This window comes from Piliocolobus tephrosceles, chromosome 10 (genome assembly GCF_002776525.5).
Source record: "Piliocolobus tephrosceles isolate RC106 chromosome 10, ASM277652v3, whole genome shotgun sequence".
Lineage (NCBI taxonomy): Eukaryota > Metazoa > Chordata > Mammalia > Primates > Cercopithecidae > Piliocolobus > Piliocolobus tephrosceles.
The window spans coordinates 37,851,427-37,868,199 of record NC_045443.1 but is presented as its reverse complement, the minus strand read 5'-3'; the positions used below and the strand labels follow the sequence as shown (position 1 = coordinate 37,868,199).

The 16,773-nt window shown below is 33.6% G+C and overlaps 1 protein-coding gene across 2 annotated transcripts in view; it reads right to left on the bottom strand.

The window, feature by feature from the left end:
• The window catches only part of CNTN1 (contactin 1), a 428,408-nt gene that overhangs the window by 33,993 nt on the left and 377,642 nt on the right, over nt 1-16,773 (bottom strand). For both annotated transcript variants that reach the window (XM_023182834.2, XM_023182835.1), the window contains 5 exons: nt 15,670-15,904; nt 12,617-12,720; nt 7,754-7,940; nt 5,108-5,220; nt 3,852-4,008 (listed from right to left, as the gene is read on the bottom strand). In XM_023182834.2, the coding sequence (XP_023038602.1) occupies nt 3,852-4,008; nt 5,108-5,220; nt 7,754-7,940; nt 12,617-12,720; nt 15,670-15,904 (796 nt within the window). The remainder of the gene's footprint in view (nt 1-3,851; nt 4,009-5,107; nt 5,221-7,753; nt 7,941-12,616; nt 12,721-15,669; nt 15,905-16,773) is intronic.

The following is a 16,773-nucleotide window of genomic DNA, read 5'->3' as shown; positions in this document are numbered from 1 at the left end:
CTGTAGAAAAATATTCAGACCCTAAAATGTTCTGAAAAGTCTTTCTCAATTCAGCTATTATGTAAAACTAAAAAGAAAAATAAAGACTGAAAATATGCATGTTCACTACAAATAATTAAATATGTGCTTCTCTGCGGATATTTATTTATGACCAAGGATCCTTGTCAAATGATATTCTAAAATTTATAGAAAATATGTAGTAATCCAAATTAGCTTATTGAAATTAATATTGAAAATTAGAGCTATATGTATAGTTTCTTAATTTGCACATAATAATTTATTTAAATGGTTTTAAAAGGATAAAATAGAACTTATTAGAGATAGTATGTGTGTGATGAAACATTCGCGGTGTTACGTTTGCCTTGACATGCACTACAAATATTCGATGAGGAATAAGTTATTAAAGCAATGGATAACAGCATTCATGTCAGAGAGAAGTGCAGTTACAGATAATCAAATATAAAGTATTTCCAAAATATGTCTAAAAGGAAGTCTCAATTTTTTTAAGAATCAAATTTTTGTATCAGCACATGACATAATATAAATCATGCACCTAATAGGGAACTATATCAGATTTCTAGAGATGAAAACTATAGTTTTAAGTTTCCCAAGTTAAATGCAGATGTTCCGTATGAGTCATCTTTCTAAGAGGAGAGTTACATAATTTCATTTGTGTTTTAAAAGACCCCCTCTGTCTGTTGCATAGATAATAGGCCTTAGGAGGCCAACACTGGGAGGCAAGAGGATCAGTAGAATTGCAGCAGGGCATTGGGAGTTATACCTGATATAAATGATGAATTGATGGGTGCTGATGAGTTGATGGGTGCAGCACACCAACATGGCACAAGTATACATATGTAACAAACCTGCACGCTATGCACATCTACCCTAGAACTTAAAGTATAATTAAAAAAAAAAAAAAAGAATTGCAGCAGGGTCAGGGAGAGATGTGGGAATATGTAAATCCTAGCACATTTTAAAGATGTGAACTGTGACTCCTATATTGTAGGCATTTAATGTCTATTTGTTGAATGAATGAATGAATGAACAAACAGCATAATGCTTATAAACATTAAAATCTAGTAGTGTGTTATAATCCTGGCTACGTATTTGGGGCATGAAAACCAAAAGAAAGGAAAGTACTAAGAGTATTTAAATTTAGAAGAAAACCTGTAATTTCTGTTTGTATTTGCACATTTTCCTCATTAAAACTTAAAAACAAGAATATTCTAGAATGTCATTCACCAAGCATCTGACATTTTGTAATGTTAATTCTACAGTTTATTTGTACAGTTATGGTTAAAATAAGAGACAAATAATAGAAATTCTGAAATCAATAAGAATGTTGTCCATTAGTTGGCAAAACAGAAAAATATAAAAAATACACGGAGTTAAGTTTGGGATTTTTTTTTTTTAAAAAAACTCTATTTCTTCTATACATGAGCCATTTATACTGAAATATCAAATTACACCTGTGGTATGCTGAAATCAACCCATACAACCCCTGAAATCTGATTGTGAATTTTTTAGGAAATGTATGAGCAATGCGTTAAAAACGTAATTATTAAAATATGATTTATGTAAACTTAGTTAACTTTAAAAGCTTAAAACAAATACTTAAAACTCATCACTTCTTAATATTTTAGTATATTATAATGTCAATGTTTTTGAGGTTCTTATTGTATCTGTATGGTGGCAATTACATATAATGATGTGCTACTGGGTAGCTCTTCACAGCTCCACATTGAGTGACATCACTTAGAAAGCTTGAAATCACACATAGTGAGAATATTTACACCACAGAAATAGGCAAACATTATAAACAGGGATTTCCCCTATCCCTAGTGATTCAACTGTTTAACATTTACTGGTGCCGTTAGTGATAGATAAACTGATGTTACCATCACTGCTACAGCATCTCTTGCTGAAAACCTCTAGTCTAAATCCCAGAAGCTAGGTTCTCCTTTCCATGAGGAATGATGAACCAAGGGTGGATACAGAGAGCAAAAGCTCGCTGTGGATGGCTTCTACACAAGAGAAAGAAGGCCCAGGGTTCAAGAACAATTTATTTAGTCACTTTGTGCTTTACCTTCCTTGAAATAATGGCGATATTTCCCTCTGATTTCCTTTTGTGAAACAGCCCACTAAGTGTAAAACTATTGAAGGTGTCAACAAAGTTTGGAATATAGAAAATGTTTCAAAAATAAGAAAATTCTTTTTTCTCGTGTCAAATTAGCAATGACTAAAAAGAAAGACAATAATATTAGAGTGGTGCAGTGAGAAAAGCACTTATATACAATGATAATGGGAATAGAAATTAGTAAATGTTTTTAAAGAAATTTGGCAACCTAAAACACTGTCTTATATTTAAATTTAACCCGAAGAAAGATTAATTTATGAAAATGGACTGTAAAGTATTATTTATAATAGAAAAAACTTTAATGAGTTTGCATATTTGAAAGAATATCATTTATAATTTTAAATACAATTTACAAAATAAATGGAAACTGAAACATGAAACTATATACAGAGTGACTATAAGTAAATTGAACTAAGCATTAGCAGTAGCTATTTTAGGGTATTTGGAACATGATTATTTTCTTTTCCTTTCACATGTCTGTAATTTCTATATTTTCTTAAAAGACAAAATTACTGATGATTACACTAAAAAAATCAAAGTTCTATTTTGATTTGTAAAGGAGGTATATATGAATTGTGGCAAATTTCACAAAAACATGGCATACAATTGAAGCCAGCATTTATTAAATACCATTAAAGACTCTGGCATTGTGTTAAAGGATTTTTTGTTGGTTTGATATATAGCATATTCATTTATTTAGATCAAAATCACCAAATTTTCAATTTTCTTTTATTTTTGTTTTAGTTTTCTTAAAATTTAACTTTTATTTTAAGTTCAGGGGTATATGGGCAGATTTATTATATAGGTAAACTTGTGTCATAGGGTTTGTTGTACAGATTAACCAAATTTTCTTACAAATTATTTATTATCATCTTTGATCTAGGACCTTTTGCTATGTCAAAGCTTCTCATACACTTCTCAAATTAACATCTATTGAAATTCAGTATAATTAAATTATATCATGCACATAGTTTCAGAAAAATATATCAAAAATTAAATAACAGAATGCTACAAATAAAGAAATTACTGCTTCAGATATATGTATTTCCAAATTAAACAAAGTTGTGAGAAATAGAGTTTGTAGAAAAGGAATAGATAAGATAGAGAAAGAGAAAAGGCAAAGCGGCAATAATTTAGTGTTTTTCTCTTATACTACTATATCAATATGTATAGACCAAGTGGAAGAAAGTTAGAGTATTAAAAATAGCCTTGTGTATTTCCTTTTGATATGAGAAGTTTGGTTATTATTAAATAATAGCCTAGTATTATATAGTGTTCAATAAATTATGTCATTTTAATTGTGCTTTTTATTTGAAAATATTTCATTGACAAAGATTAAATATATTCAAGGTGAACAACATGAAGATTTGATAAATGTATACATTGTATAATGATTACCACAATCAAATAAACTAATACATCCCATACTGTAAATTGGATCCCAAAAACTTGTTCGTCTTAGGTCTGAAAGATTTCAACTGTACTTTATCATTGAGATAATAATCAACAAGTATGTGGTATGTCACAGATTTACTTTTGTGACTCATAAGAGGAGAAATACCAAGTTTCAGGGAATCCTTGATATGTCAAATCTACTTAGGAAAAGATGGACACTGGTGTGAGTATCAGGCTTATCCCTACCCTTGGGAATCCATAGGGTCTAGAAACTCACAAATACTTAGTTGAAATGTGTCTTAAATGACTCACTTACCTGAAATTTTGACTTGAGACACCACTCCATCTCCTCCATCACTGTGCGCGCGAACCTCCACAACGTATTCTCCATCTCTGGGGATTGGGACTTCTATGGAGTGTTTGTGAGTTGAATACAGTTTGCCATCGTGCTGACCATCAGGTCTGTAGAGTACCTTATAAAATACAGAAATGTAAATATGCAGTAAAGTCATAATAATGAGCCAGTGCTCTAACACTAAAACCAGAACAAAAATGCTTACACTTTGATTAACAAAAAGTAATAAATTTAAAACAAGAGGAAAAAATTAATAAATTTAAAACTAGATGAAAAAAAATCATGCTAGTTTCAATTCACAATAGTTGATTTTTGCAAGTTTTTAGGATTATCCAAGGAGATGTGACTTAAGCATCTAAATTTTATTTTTTGAGATGACCCAAAATAAAAATATAGAAAGAATATGCCTTTTTAACAAAAAAGCCCAAAATGAGAACTTTTTAAATATATTTAAATGGTCTGAAAATTGCTTCTCAATTTTTATTTCTACCATTTTCCACAAAATTTGGTATCCAGTGAAAAATGTGAAAGTGTGTGATATAAAGAATATAATTAAAATAAGCTTTTCTCCTGTTTGTTCATTTATAAATGGTAACTCAGTTTATCCAGGAGTTTGCTGGGTGCTGGGCAACCCTATCATAATCATTGCCGAACAAAAATAATTGCATTCTCTCTCCTCCTTAAGCTCTGATTATTGTATTCTATCTTTAAATCATTCTATTTATCTTACACTTTTGACATAACATTTTGCTGAAATTCACTGAAGATAATCTTTTCCATTTCAAAATGTACCATGGCACCATGTCATCTGATTCTGCTCTACAACTATTGAATAGAATAAGAAAGCTGAATGGGGCGAGCCATGGGGGCTCATGCCTGTAATCCCAGCACTTTGGGAAGCTGAGGTAGGTGGATAATTTGGGGTCAGGAGTTCGAGACCAGCCTGTCCAACATGGCAAAAACCTGTCTCTACTAAAAATACAAAAAATTAGCTGGGTGTGGGTGTGGGCACCTGTAATCCCAGCTACTTGGGGGACTGAGGCAGGAGAATCACTTGAACCCAGGAAGCGGAGGCTGCAATGAGCCAAGATTGCACCACTGCACTCCAGCCTGGGTGACAGAGTGGGCTTCCATCTCAAAAGAGGAAAAGAAACCCATCTTGGGTTTCTCGGAAAGAGCAAGAATTGCAAACATTAATCATCACTATTTGTAAATACCTTATATCCTGTCACTGTAGATTCATTTGATAGTGCAACGACATGATCCCAGGTGATTATATAGCGTGAACCAGACCTTATTGAACTGATGATCCTTGGAGGCTGGCTAGGAGCTGTGAAAAGTAGTAATATGCAATCAATGGTCACCATATCCAATCTCAATTCTGCATACTCTATTGCATCAGGTATTATAATGCTGATGATAATGGTACTGACACCACCACCATCTAATTTTAACAAGTGTTCACAGTATGCCAGGCACTATGCTAAGCACTTTACATCCATGAATCCATTTAATTGTACCCCATGGCCCTGTGAGGTAGGTAATATGACTTTTATTCTCTCTCTTCTCATCGTGCTCTGCTTGGGTTTCTTTCTCCACTAGTCTTCCCAAATTGCTATTTGCAGGGTCATCCATCACCTCCAGTTGGCTAAATCTAATGTCACTTGTTTATTCTTTTCTAAATTTAACATTTTTGGAGCATTTCACAGAATTGACCATCTTCTTTCTTGAATCTCTCATTTTTTTCTTAAATTCAGATCTTAACAACTGGGTTTTCCTTCTACCTCATGGGCTGCTGCTTCCCATTATTCATGCTTAGCTGGCTCCCTCTGTCAACTTGTAACTGTTGGATGACTTAGGACATCACCTATGTACCCTTTTCTACTCTCTCTGAATCTTCCCTAAGTACTGACACTTAGGCCCATGGCTTTAAATATTCACAGTTCTGTCTCTAGCCCTAATCTCTCTTTCAACCTCTAGACACATGTGGCTAGAAGTCTCTCTGTCTAGGCAGATATCAGCCTATTTCTACTTGAGTCTCTAAAAGATTTCTCAAATGTAGTATAATCAAATGTAATACATTTTTCAAATGTAATATAATGTCATGTATCCTCAAATCTTTCTCCAATGAGTCTTTGCCATCATCAGCAAATAGCACAACCAAACCCCCTAGTTTCTCAAGAGAAATTTGGTATTTAGTCTCTCATCTCACTCATTGCCAACATCCAAACTGGCAGCAAGTTGTCAACTCTGCCCACAGAAAGCATTCCACTTCTATCTCCATTTTCACTTAGTGCTAGCCACTATCAATTCTCTCCTTGACTGCTGAAATACTCTCTTAACTGGCTTTTCTGCTTTCACTGTTAATCCATCACAATCTACTTTCTATCTAGAAGCCAGAATGATTTTTTATAAAACAACATCATAAATTAGATATCACTCTGTTTTAAAATCTTTCAATGGCTTCTTATCATGTTTAGAAAGAAATCAAACTCATCCCAAATACTTACAAAGTTCTCCATAATTGGGCCCCAGAACTCTTCCCCCTCCTTACTCAGAACCTATGCCCTGGCCCCAGCAGCCTTTCCACACCTAAAATATTTCAAGCGCTCTCCACCTTAAGGTTTTGTACTACTTAACGTGCAAAGAACCTTAAGACTCTGCCTACAGCTCTTCACATAGTGGGTGGTTCTTATCATTTATCACTCAAACCCTAGCTCAACAGGCATCTTCTCAAAGCGACCTTTCCTGGTCACCCAATCAGAATTTCACTTTCATGTAAGTAACTTTAATTTTGTCTATTTATAAATTTTATTGCCCTGTCATCTGCCATAATCCCACTTATTTATTTGTCAGAGTTTTTGTTTGTTTGTTTGAAGTTTCTGTCTCCTTTCATTAGCTTGTAAACCATGTGAGAAGAGCATCTTGGACTGGTTTGATCCCTTTTGTATCCTCGCCATCAAGAATAGTACTCCACAGCATATTTTTGATAAATGAATAAATACATTAACAAACGGAAAAATAACAAAAAATGAATGCTCCTTTTACAAATTAGAAAACTGAAGTTTAAATAGGTAATTTATCTATTGTCATACATTTGGCAAGTGGCAGAGACAGATCTCAAACACGTCTTGACACCAAATTCTAGTTCTTGACACTACATTCTGTCATCTCACTGGGAGAGTCTCTGTCCCAAAGTGAATTTCATAAATTTGCAAACTCTAGTGGTAATCACATCTTCAGATTCTTGAGACATTCCCTAGAGTCCTACATACAAATTCTCCTTTTTATTTATTCCACTTGGGTTCAAGAACAGAGATATCAAAATGAATACAGAGATTAGAATGACCAGAAAGTGAGCAGGGATAGGTGGTCTTACATTATGAACCACCTAAAACATACAGTACTAGAACATACAGTAATAAGAGAGTAAGCATAATGCTACACATTTAACTTGCATTGCACTGTGCGATGACAGAGGTTTATAAATTAAAGCCTGTAAAAATAAGCAGAATTTTAATTTTCATATGCTGTTGATGTACTCCTATGAAAACAATGTTTAAATTAATAAATACAGGGTGAAGACAAGTTCATGGCACAAAATTTGAGAGGACAGCCTTTACAAAAGGGCAGTTCTCTCACTTTATTTCTATAATGAAATATTTAATGTATGAGGGTATTTTTCACATTTTTTCATCATCTACAATAACTCATGTTTTAAGGGAAATCTTGTGTGGCTATAAAGGATACCATTGAAAAATGTGCTCAGGTATCTAGGTAGGAAATTTCCTTCAAATGTATTCCATCATGATTGAATCAAGTGGTAGTTTTTGACAAGTCTAAAAACAAAACGTGAGACTCACGTGCTTTCTTGGTGAAAGTCTCAATTGTGTCACTTGGAGGTCCACACCCTGCACTATTGCAGGCCCCAACTTCTATAAAATACTGGGTGTCTGGCAGAAGGTTCTCCAGCCTGGCCGAGTACTCTTGGCTGGTGACTTGAACTCTGTTTGCAGCTTCTTCTTTGTCATGGGCAGCCCAGTACCGAATCTGCAAACGTATAGGATGAGTTATACTTTGCCATGAGTCTTCAGTTGTGAAAAGTTCTCTTCAACTAGTTTTGTTATCATTGGTGTTGACTGATCATCATATTTTCAAATCTTTTTTAATGATATCTACTCTTCTATCAGTTTTAGAATATAGTAGGGCACACAGGGCAGAAGTGATTAAATGTGCCAAAAGCAAATCAAACTCTCACCTCATTGCCCAAAATAGTTTTACATTGACTAAAAAAGAATAAAAAAATAAAAATTAAAAAACCCCAAAAACTTTGAGAGCAGACTTATTTTCAAAATATAAAAGTGGTCTCCATTTGAAAGTATTTGTCACTATCATTTTTATCATGTATTTCCTGTTTTACTTCTGTTTGCATGATTTCAAAATTGTTCTGAGCCATTCTTAAAGCAGCTGGAGAGGAATATAATTTTGCTGGATAAAAATAGTTATTATCTGACCTAGAACATGCTAAAGTAATACTTTCTTCTAGCTCCTTTCAGAAGTAAGTCTCTAATGTTATTTCCTTTGAACTTGTATAGAAGCTAGATATAAAAAAGAAATACATCTAATAATTGGATAAACTGTATAAATTATTTACCTGTAAAATAATGTTTTAAAAACATTATCAATTTTGTGATTAGAAATGATTACTTTTGTCAGATAATTACAGGATTCCTTTTCTCTTAAAAGTTTAAGAAAAGTTATGGATTATAATTTTCATTCTTTAAATAAAGGCTGTTTTTTGCATTCAAAATTTATGATTATATCTAAGGTATGAATAAAATATGTTATATCTAATATAAGAATACAAAGAAAAGGATTATTTGTAACTATCCTGATATTTTACATATTTTAAATGCTCAGTCTATAAAATAATGGGATTTTAATTTCACAATTAACTAAAATGCGTAGATTAAAATGTCTAATAATAATATAATCCTGCACTTTTTATTTACATAAACATGTAAGGAACCATTATAAAATGCAACAGGATGGCTCAAATTCACTTGGCAAAAGTGAGGTTTATGTGTTGAATGAGCACATTTCTGAACATTCAGGAGTGGATGAATGCTTCCCTTTTCATCCCAGGCAGGGCAGCTTCAGAGACACATTTATACAAGTCCTCAAAGGTCTCAAGGGATGGAGTACCAGTTGTCCACAGTGGTTGCCAACAGAACAAATAGCACCTTTGTATCTGAGCTCCCCCCTTTCCTGTTCACTCTGCCTTTTCCTCATACCTGCTTCCTAGGATCATATTGAAAACAATCAGTCAACAATAATAAACAACTTTTTTCCACATCTTTGTTTGAGGCTCTGTTTCAAAGAGATCCAGACCAAAATGGATGTCTTCTCCAAAATAAGAAAACAAAGCACTTTCTAAATATCAGTTTCAGCTCACCATAAAAATGTAACCTTTAAAAATATTTGAGTAGACTCTACAGGATTGTTCATCTTTTATGATGACTGTGAAATCAGTCATCTGCATTAATCTCTAATTCAGCTGCTAAAGTTTTTGCACTCATTATTCCTGGTAGCGTGTTTTACTTATTTTCATTAAATTAATTAAGTGAATATTTTACCCACTGGGTGAGCAAACTAAGTCTTTTGTGGATTCCTGGGCAGGACCCCAACGTTCCAAAATGCACTTGATAAGGAAGGCTTCTTGTATTCTTCTAGCTTACCTACACTATAGAAAAACCACTGGGTATTAAGATTGAACGTGGGCAGCTCTTTAACCAAGTAAGAGAAAAAAACACTAAGTGACATAAACATTCTACTGAGATACACTTTAAAACCACAAGGGAAGAGATTGTCTTTAAATTCAGTTGCTCACAATTCTCATTTGAAATGTCAGGAAATGAACCTTGAGATGGTTTCAATCAGGCAGGAGTCAGGGCTTTCCAGCTTTATATTTTATGTTTTCAATGTGCTGCTTTCTTTCTGTGTATCTTTATACACAGAAAAATATAGATCCATCGTACATTTTCATGGGAAGTGCAATGGGGTATTAGTTTTCACCCTCATCTATCTTGTTAAACCATTGGCTTCTCCAATCATATTAAAATGGAAACAATAACCACATTATAGTCAGGCAAGACCCCCTCTCCCTGCCACCGGCCACATTTACAGGAACATTTCCTGCAGAACAATAAATACTATGGATTTTCTCTTTTAAGGGTTCGTGCTTGTCTCTTTGATACTCAAGACCCTGTGTGAAAGGTTTAAAAGGATTTTAAGAAAGAATGAATGGAAGGAATAATTCTATGATTTACTTCCAGCAATTATAATCAACCATTCTCTGGAGAGGCAAGAACTAGATTAAAATCTGATTATGACAATTTTTACTCAGACAAATACTTCTAATCCTCGAGCTCTTCATCTCTAAAATGGGGATAATTATAGTGTCTTTGTGTGGATTTAATAAAATGAGCTTAGTTAAGTGTTTAGCACAATAAGGACTCAAGAAGTGTTATCAGTCTTTTCATCATTAACATCATCATGATCATCTTCCTCATTGCCATCATCATCATCATCACCACCACCACCATCTTTGAATGCCCAATGACATAAACAGGGAAAATTATTAAATACAGGTTATTTAATATCTTTCACATAACAGTTCTATGAGGCAGTGGTTACTTTCTCACTTTATAGGTGAGGAAACTCAAAGTTCAAATCAATTTTCTACAAAATTCTTAAGTGACAGAGCTGAAATATAAACCCATATTTGCTCAGCAGCAAAGCGCATAAGTTTTTACTTAGTGTGAAATTGGAAAAGGTCAGAAATCTGTGAAACCAACTCCTCATGGTACATACTTTTCCCTTGAAATTATCATTTGAGAAAATCTTATTTGATAAAGATTACTTTTTACTATGTGAAAATCCTTAATCAAGGTTTAGTTCCCAATTAAAAAAATATATTTAATTTAATTATTATCTGAATCATTGGTTCCACTATGTTGTTGCTTCCTACCTCTTATTTCCTTGTCCTCTTATTGTTAAAAGTAAGCAAATAGTCAATATATAATTCTTGGCATTGACAAAGATAATATATAATTTTCTAGCATATTTTAAAGTAAAATATGTCATATATTTGACATTTTGACTCAATGATATGGGTTATACATTAAATTATCCTTTTTTCAATTTTTATTAGTTAGAAATAAATAATATAAAAGAAGAAGAAATCCTATGCTCCAAAATTTTACTTTCCAAGTTCTACACATTGATGTCTTCTCCCAAAGATACCTCAGGTGTATTTATTATAGGGGTTTGTAACATCTAGTGAATAACATATAACTAGCTATAACATAATTGTCAGGTTATTAAGTTATGAATATTGGGTATTCTCAGTCTAATTATTCCCAGTCTATTCTTCTCTGTTCTGTAATAAATTCAGCTGAACCCCGATAGATGGTCAGAGGGTTCTTTAAGACCTTCCCAAATTATAATATATCGTGCCAGTAAAAAAGCTTCCTGTTGGTCTGGGTGTGTCTGCTCAAAGACTTAAGTTTCTTTTACAGCTACATCTCAGAAACATGGCCTTGCGAAAGCCCAACTGTAACACTTTATTTAATCATACTTCATTATTCCTATCAGTATTCAATGAATATCTATTTAAAGCCTGCCTGGTGCCCAGCACTGTTCTTGCATGGCACTGAGAGTAGAACAATACCCTGCCCTCATGGAGCTAATTTTCCATGGACAAGGGAGAAGGGAGGGTACTGGAGCCAAGAATGCAAGCTGGCTGGGGGAGTAGGGTGGGTGGAAAGGCAGCCCTACACAGCACTCACTGAAAACAAAACAGAGGGGAGTCTGTGATGTGCGGCAATAAAGCACTGAAATTTGAATCAGACAACTCGAGTTTTACATACTGCTCTGACACTTTCTGTAAGTGACAACTGAGGCAAGTTGTCAAATCTCTTTGGTATCCATCTGCTCATCTGTAAAGGAAAAACCATGTTAATTCCTTCGAATTTTCACTTCTTGCACACTTAAAAATGTGAGCTGATGATTTCACATTTCCTACATAGCTCAGTCTAAATTGCATTAGCATTGTATTAAAGACCCTAACTAATCTTTCTAGTTTTGATTTTCCAGTTTTTACTCCCTTGACTAAGACAAGTTTTCTCATTTGTGTCTGACTGATTCTTACTGGTTATTTAAAATTAAGCTCGAGGGAAGTTTTATTTGGGTCATTTTGATTGTTACTTCATAGATAACATAAGACATATTTGATATGTTTATGATTGTTTATTTTGGAGGGACTTTTCAAAATGGACCTACTGACTCAAAGAGGATGACTATTTTCAGGATGCTTCCATAAATTACCAAAATGCTTTCCAAAAAACTTGAGATTCACCAGCTTTTTATGAGAATGTTTTCCCAAAAAGACCTTGGGTAATCATAAGTGTTATTACCATAGCTTTTATTTTGGCCAGTTGTTTGCCAGGACTTAGGTTTCTTTACATCTCCCCTACATAGGCCAGTTGGGAACCCCTGTTTTATTCTTAACAATTAACTTATATATGACCACAGTACTAGACACCGAGAATAAAGTATTAGTTGCCACATAAATTAATGGGACATTGAAACATACAACACATTTTAAAATATATGCTCATATATTTATGAATAAATGTATTTAGTTTGATAAAAATTTAACATACCTGATAGCTTTCCACTATTTTTTCTAAAACGTGTTCCCAATGAACAGATATCTCAGAAGATGATAAGACTTTTACACCTACTTCTGTTGGGGCTTCACTGGGAGCTGAAATTTTATGAGAATATTACATTATTAGTGAGATACTTACATTTAAGAAATTTGAATAGCATCATTTGCTATATGAATGATGTGATACCATATTTTAATTTTAATGTTTACAAAATCGCTTTAGTATTTTCAAAGTGAAATAAGTGCAATTATTTTATTACCTCTTCCCATATTTTTCTAACATTACTTTATTTTATGGTATTAGTGATACATGTGCACACAGACTTTCATCTACATAAATGTTAATATAGACATCCACACATACACATACTCACACACACTTTACCAAATACAGGAAGCTTCATCAATTTCTATTACATCTGTGAGCAAAATGATACTATTTTTTTCAATTTCTCTCAACTGATATGCTTAAGAAAGCCTGTTGTTGCAAGTTAAAATTATAAATATTTAGCTATCAACTCTATATTATCGGAAATAGGAAATTTGGTATTATAGAAAACTGTTCAATATGATACATTTTCTCTTATTTGCTATTTGTGGGAACTAACTATAAACAGCAATATTATTAATAAAACTTCCCTTTTTATGTTCAAGCTAAGATCTTTTTTAAAAATGTAAGAGCCTTTGAAACAAGTTGTAACATCCACTGTTTCCTGGGCTCAAGAAAGCTTTTATATGTCTAATCTTCCAACTGGGCATCAAGTCAAATATGTATCAAAAAGGCCTCTGTTCAGGGAAAAAAATAACTTACATCCCTTATGAAATTTACACAAAGAAACCAATGAAGCCTTTAAGCAGGGGTGATCAATTTTTATTGTCTTTCATTAAAAAGCCATAATCCTATTTAATGTTTAAAAATGTTCTACACATGAACACAGTTGCCTTTCCAAAACAAGGTAAACGTGTAGCACTATGATTGATTTCTCAGCAGTGGAAGAAGAGATTAACACTTATACAAGTTTCAACACATGCAAGTTTTATGAGACTCATGAAATATTTAGGAAAGAAATATAATTAAATACAAATGGCCGTGACTAAATAGATGACAAGCTATTGGCCTGAAAGCTTATTTTAGCATCAAGTAAAGCAGTAAAAAGGTGAGAAGGTAACTTGTAAAATGCTTAAGGCACTCATTTTATCCGTAAGATGTACTCATGTTCTTCAAATTATTAAAACTGAGTGAAGTTATTATATTTCTTTGTTGTTTTGTTTTGTTTTTGAGATGGAGTTTCACTCTTGTTGCCCAGGCTGGAGTGCAATGGTGCAATCTTGGCTCACCACAACCTCCACCTCCCGGGTTCAAGTGATTCTCCTGCCTCAGCCTCCCGAGTAGCTGGGATTACAGGCATGTGCCACCACACTCGGCTAATTTTGTATTTTTAGTAGAGATGGGGGTTTCTCCATGTTGGTCAGGCGGTCTCAAACCCCTGACCTAAGGTGATCGGCCCACCTTGACCTCCTAAAGTGCTGGGATTACAGGCGTGAGCCACCACGCCCAGCCAAGTTATCATATTTCTGCTGAATAAGCACAAGCATAAAGAATATAAATTTGTCATCAGGACTTTTCCACTGTTTGATAATAAACAAATTATTTCTACATTTTATTATTTTGACATATTTGGTTGTGCTAAAAGTAAAAAAAATTCACACATACACACACACACACATATTAACATACACATATTTTTGTATGCAGTAAAAAATACAGTAAAAAGTATATACATACTTTTAAATATATACATATATACTTATATATACACATACATTTATATATATGAATGACTGCCTTTTATATTAAATAAATTTTATTATGTATATTTAAGATATATGACATGGTATTATGAGATACATATATAGAATAAAATGGCATTTAATAAAAGTAAAGATCATAGGATGATTTAATTATATATTACACTTTTAACAAATACTAAAACTAATAATTCTGTGACTGATGAATATATGTGAGAATTTCTGTTGAGGTATAAGGCATGGCTAAACGTCTATTTTGGAGTAAAAACAATGGAAGTTGGGTGAACCAATAGAGCCCATTTCCTCTAATGATAGAGGAGTACCTCACACACCTTTAGTTTTCAAGCTCTTCTACTTGTGCTTCTCACACATGCAAAGAGAAACTTGACCAAGGGTAAATGTATCATTGCCAAAGACCAGAAGGCAGTGACATCTCTATTTGCTTTTCTAGCCATTAATTATTTACACAGTGCACATTAGTAAAGAAAGGTATTATTTTTAACAAGAAAAACAAAAGTATAGCAGCTTAAACAGAAATCAGAGAAAATAATGTAATTATGCTCAATCTAAAACTGTATGTCATTTGTATAAATATATAAAGTCCTCTATGGCCATGCTTAGTTAAGTTAAAGTTTCTAGAAAAACAAGAAGAGCTGGTATTAGTATAGTTTATTTCCCCAAATGCCCTACAGGACAAATTTTTCCCCTTTCAAGAAAACAATTTCAACTGACTGACCCCTTTTTCATATAATTACATCTAGATTCCCTTTAACAAAATTTGTGTTCTCTACTGTAATAAAAAGTTACCTAAATGCTATAATTATGCATATTTTTAGGTTAGAAGTTTGGGCCATTTTACAAATAATGTATACGTTATAGAATTTTTAAGTTGTAAACTTTATGAATATGTAGACATATTGAGGTTCTGTTCAAGTATGGAGAAATACAAAATTATAATCAAGAGCCCAAAAATGGAAGTCAAAGCCAATTATTTTAATGGAGATTTCCTAATACCATGGGCATGATCTAAATGATGAAAAAGACTCTAGCAGCATGCTCATCATTTAGATGAAGAGGCTGATGTTTAATCTGGTTCAAAATAGTACTCATTTACTGAATGCATAATGCTATAAAAAGGCCTTACTAAATAAGGCCTGAAAGGAAACAAACTAAATGCCTACTAGAGAATTATGTTTTTCCTCCCTCCTCATGTAAGAAGGTCTTTCTTTTACCTACCGTCTTGTGCTGAATTAATGACTGCTACTAGGCTGTAAGGTCCATCTCCTTTGTTGTTGAAGGCCTTAACTTTAACTTGAAACGCAGTGGAAGGGCTCATGGTTTCGTCTTTATGTACATATCGGCCAGTGTCAGGATTAGTAACTGTGACTTTTTTCCATTCTTCTCCATCAAATGGCTTAAATGCCACGATGTAACCAAAATTGTTGCCATAGTGGTATTCTCTTGACAACGGCTAAATAGAAATTAAAATATTGGGTAGGTTTTAGTAATACAGGTAGCAGGGAGGAAATCCTATGGGGATAATGACACACATGGAGGCATGCTCTTTGTAGAAACATATTCAGTTCATATATTAGTGCTGGTTCCAAAAGTCAGAGGAAACATACTCAAACATGGAAAGACCTTATTTAACAAATGGTACCTTGCTACTCCTAGAACACCTCAGGGGCCTCCCACTCCGCGTCTTTTTCCTTTCAATTCCTTCTGCCTAGAATGTTCTCCTAGATGTTATGTGACTCCTCCCACCCACCCCTCTTCCTCACTTTCCCGAGGTAAAAATCACTTACTTGACGATGTTTTCTCTGACTACAGTTCCTGCCACTGCAAGATTCCAACACAATACTCCATGCCCCACACCCTACCTATTGTTTTTCTTTAACCCTAACAAAATCTATACATTTTACTTATTTATCTACTTTATTGTCTCTCTCAACTATAGAATACATGTTTTGTGAAGGCAGAGTTTTTGTCAGTTTTATTTTCCTCTTTATCCCTAGCACCTAGAACAGGGCTTCAAGTAATATGTATTTAAGGGATGAGCAAATGAATTTCATTAGAATTGAAAGGCAGTGGTAAGAGAGTTATGTAAGACTCTAGCCTAGAATATCTACCTTGTGATTGAAAAGAAACTGGTAAGAGGAATACACGTAGTTTGCGAGGAAGGGACAATATTGCACTCATTTGTAGGAGGATGGTTTTGGGTTTCTATCTCCAATTCTAAAGCAAGTGCTTGGTTTTTCACTATTTTCTCAGGGTTTCTTATTATCACCCATGTCAACTGCCTTATACAGAAGTCTATGTCAGCCCTAATCACCTATTATT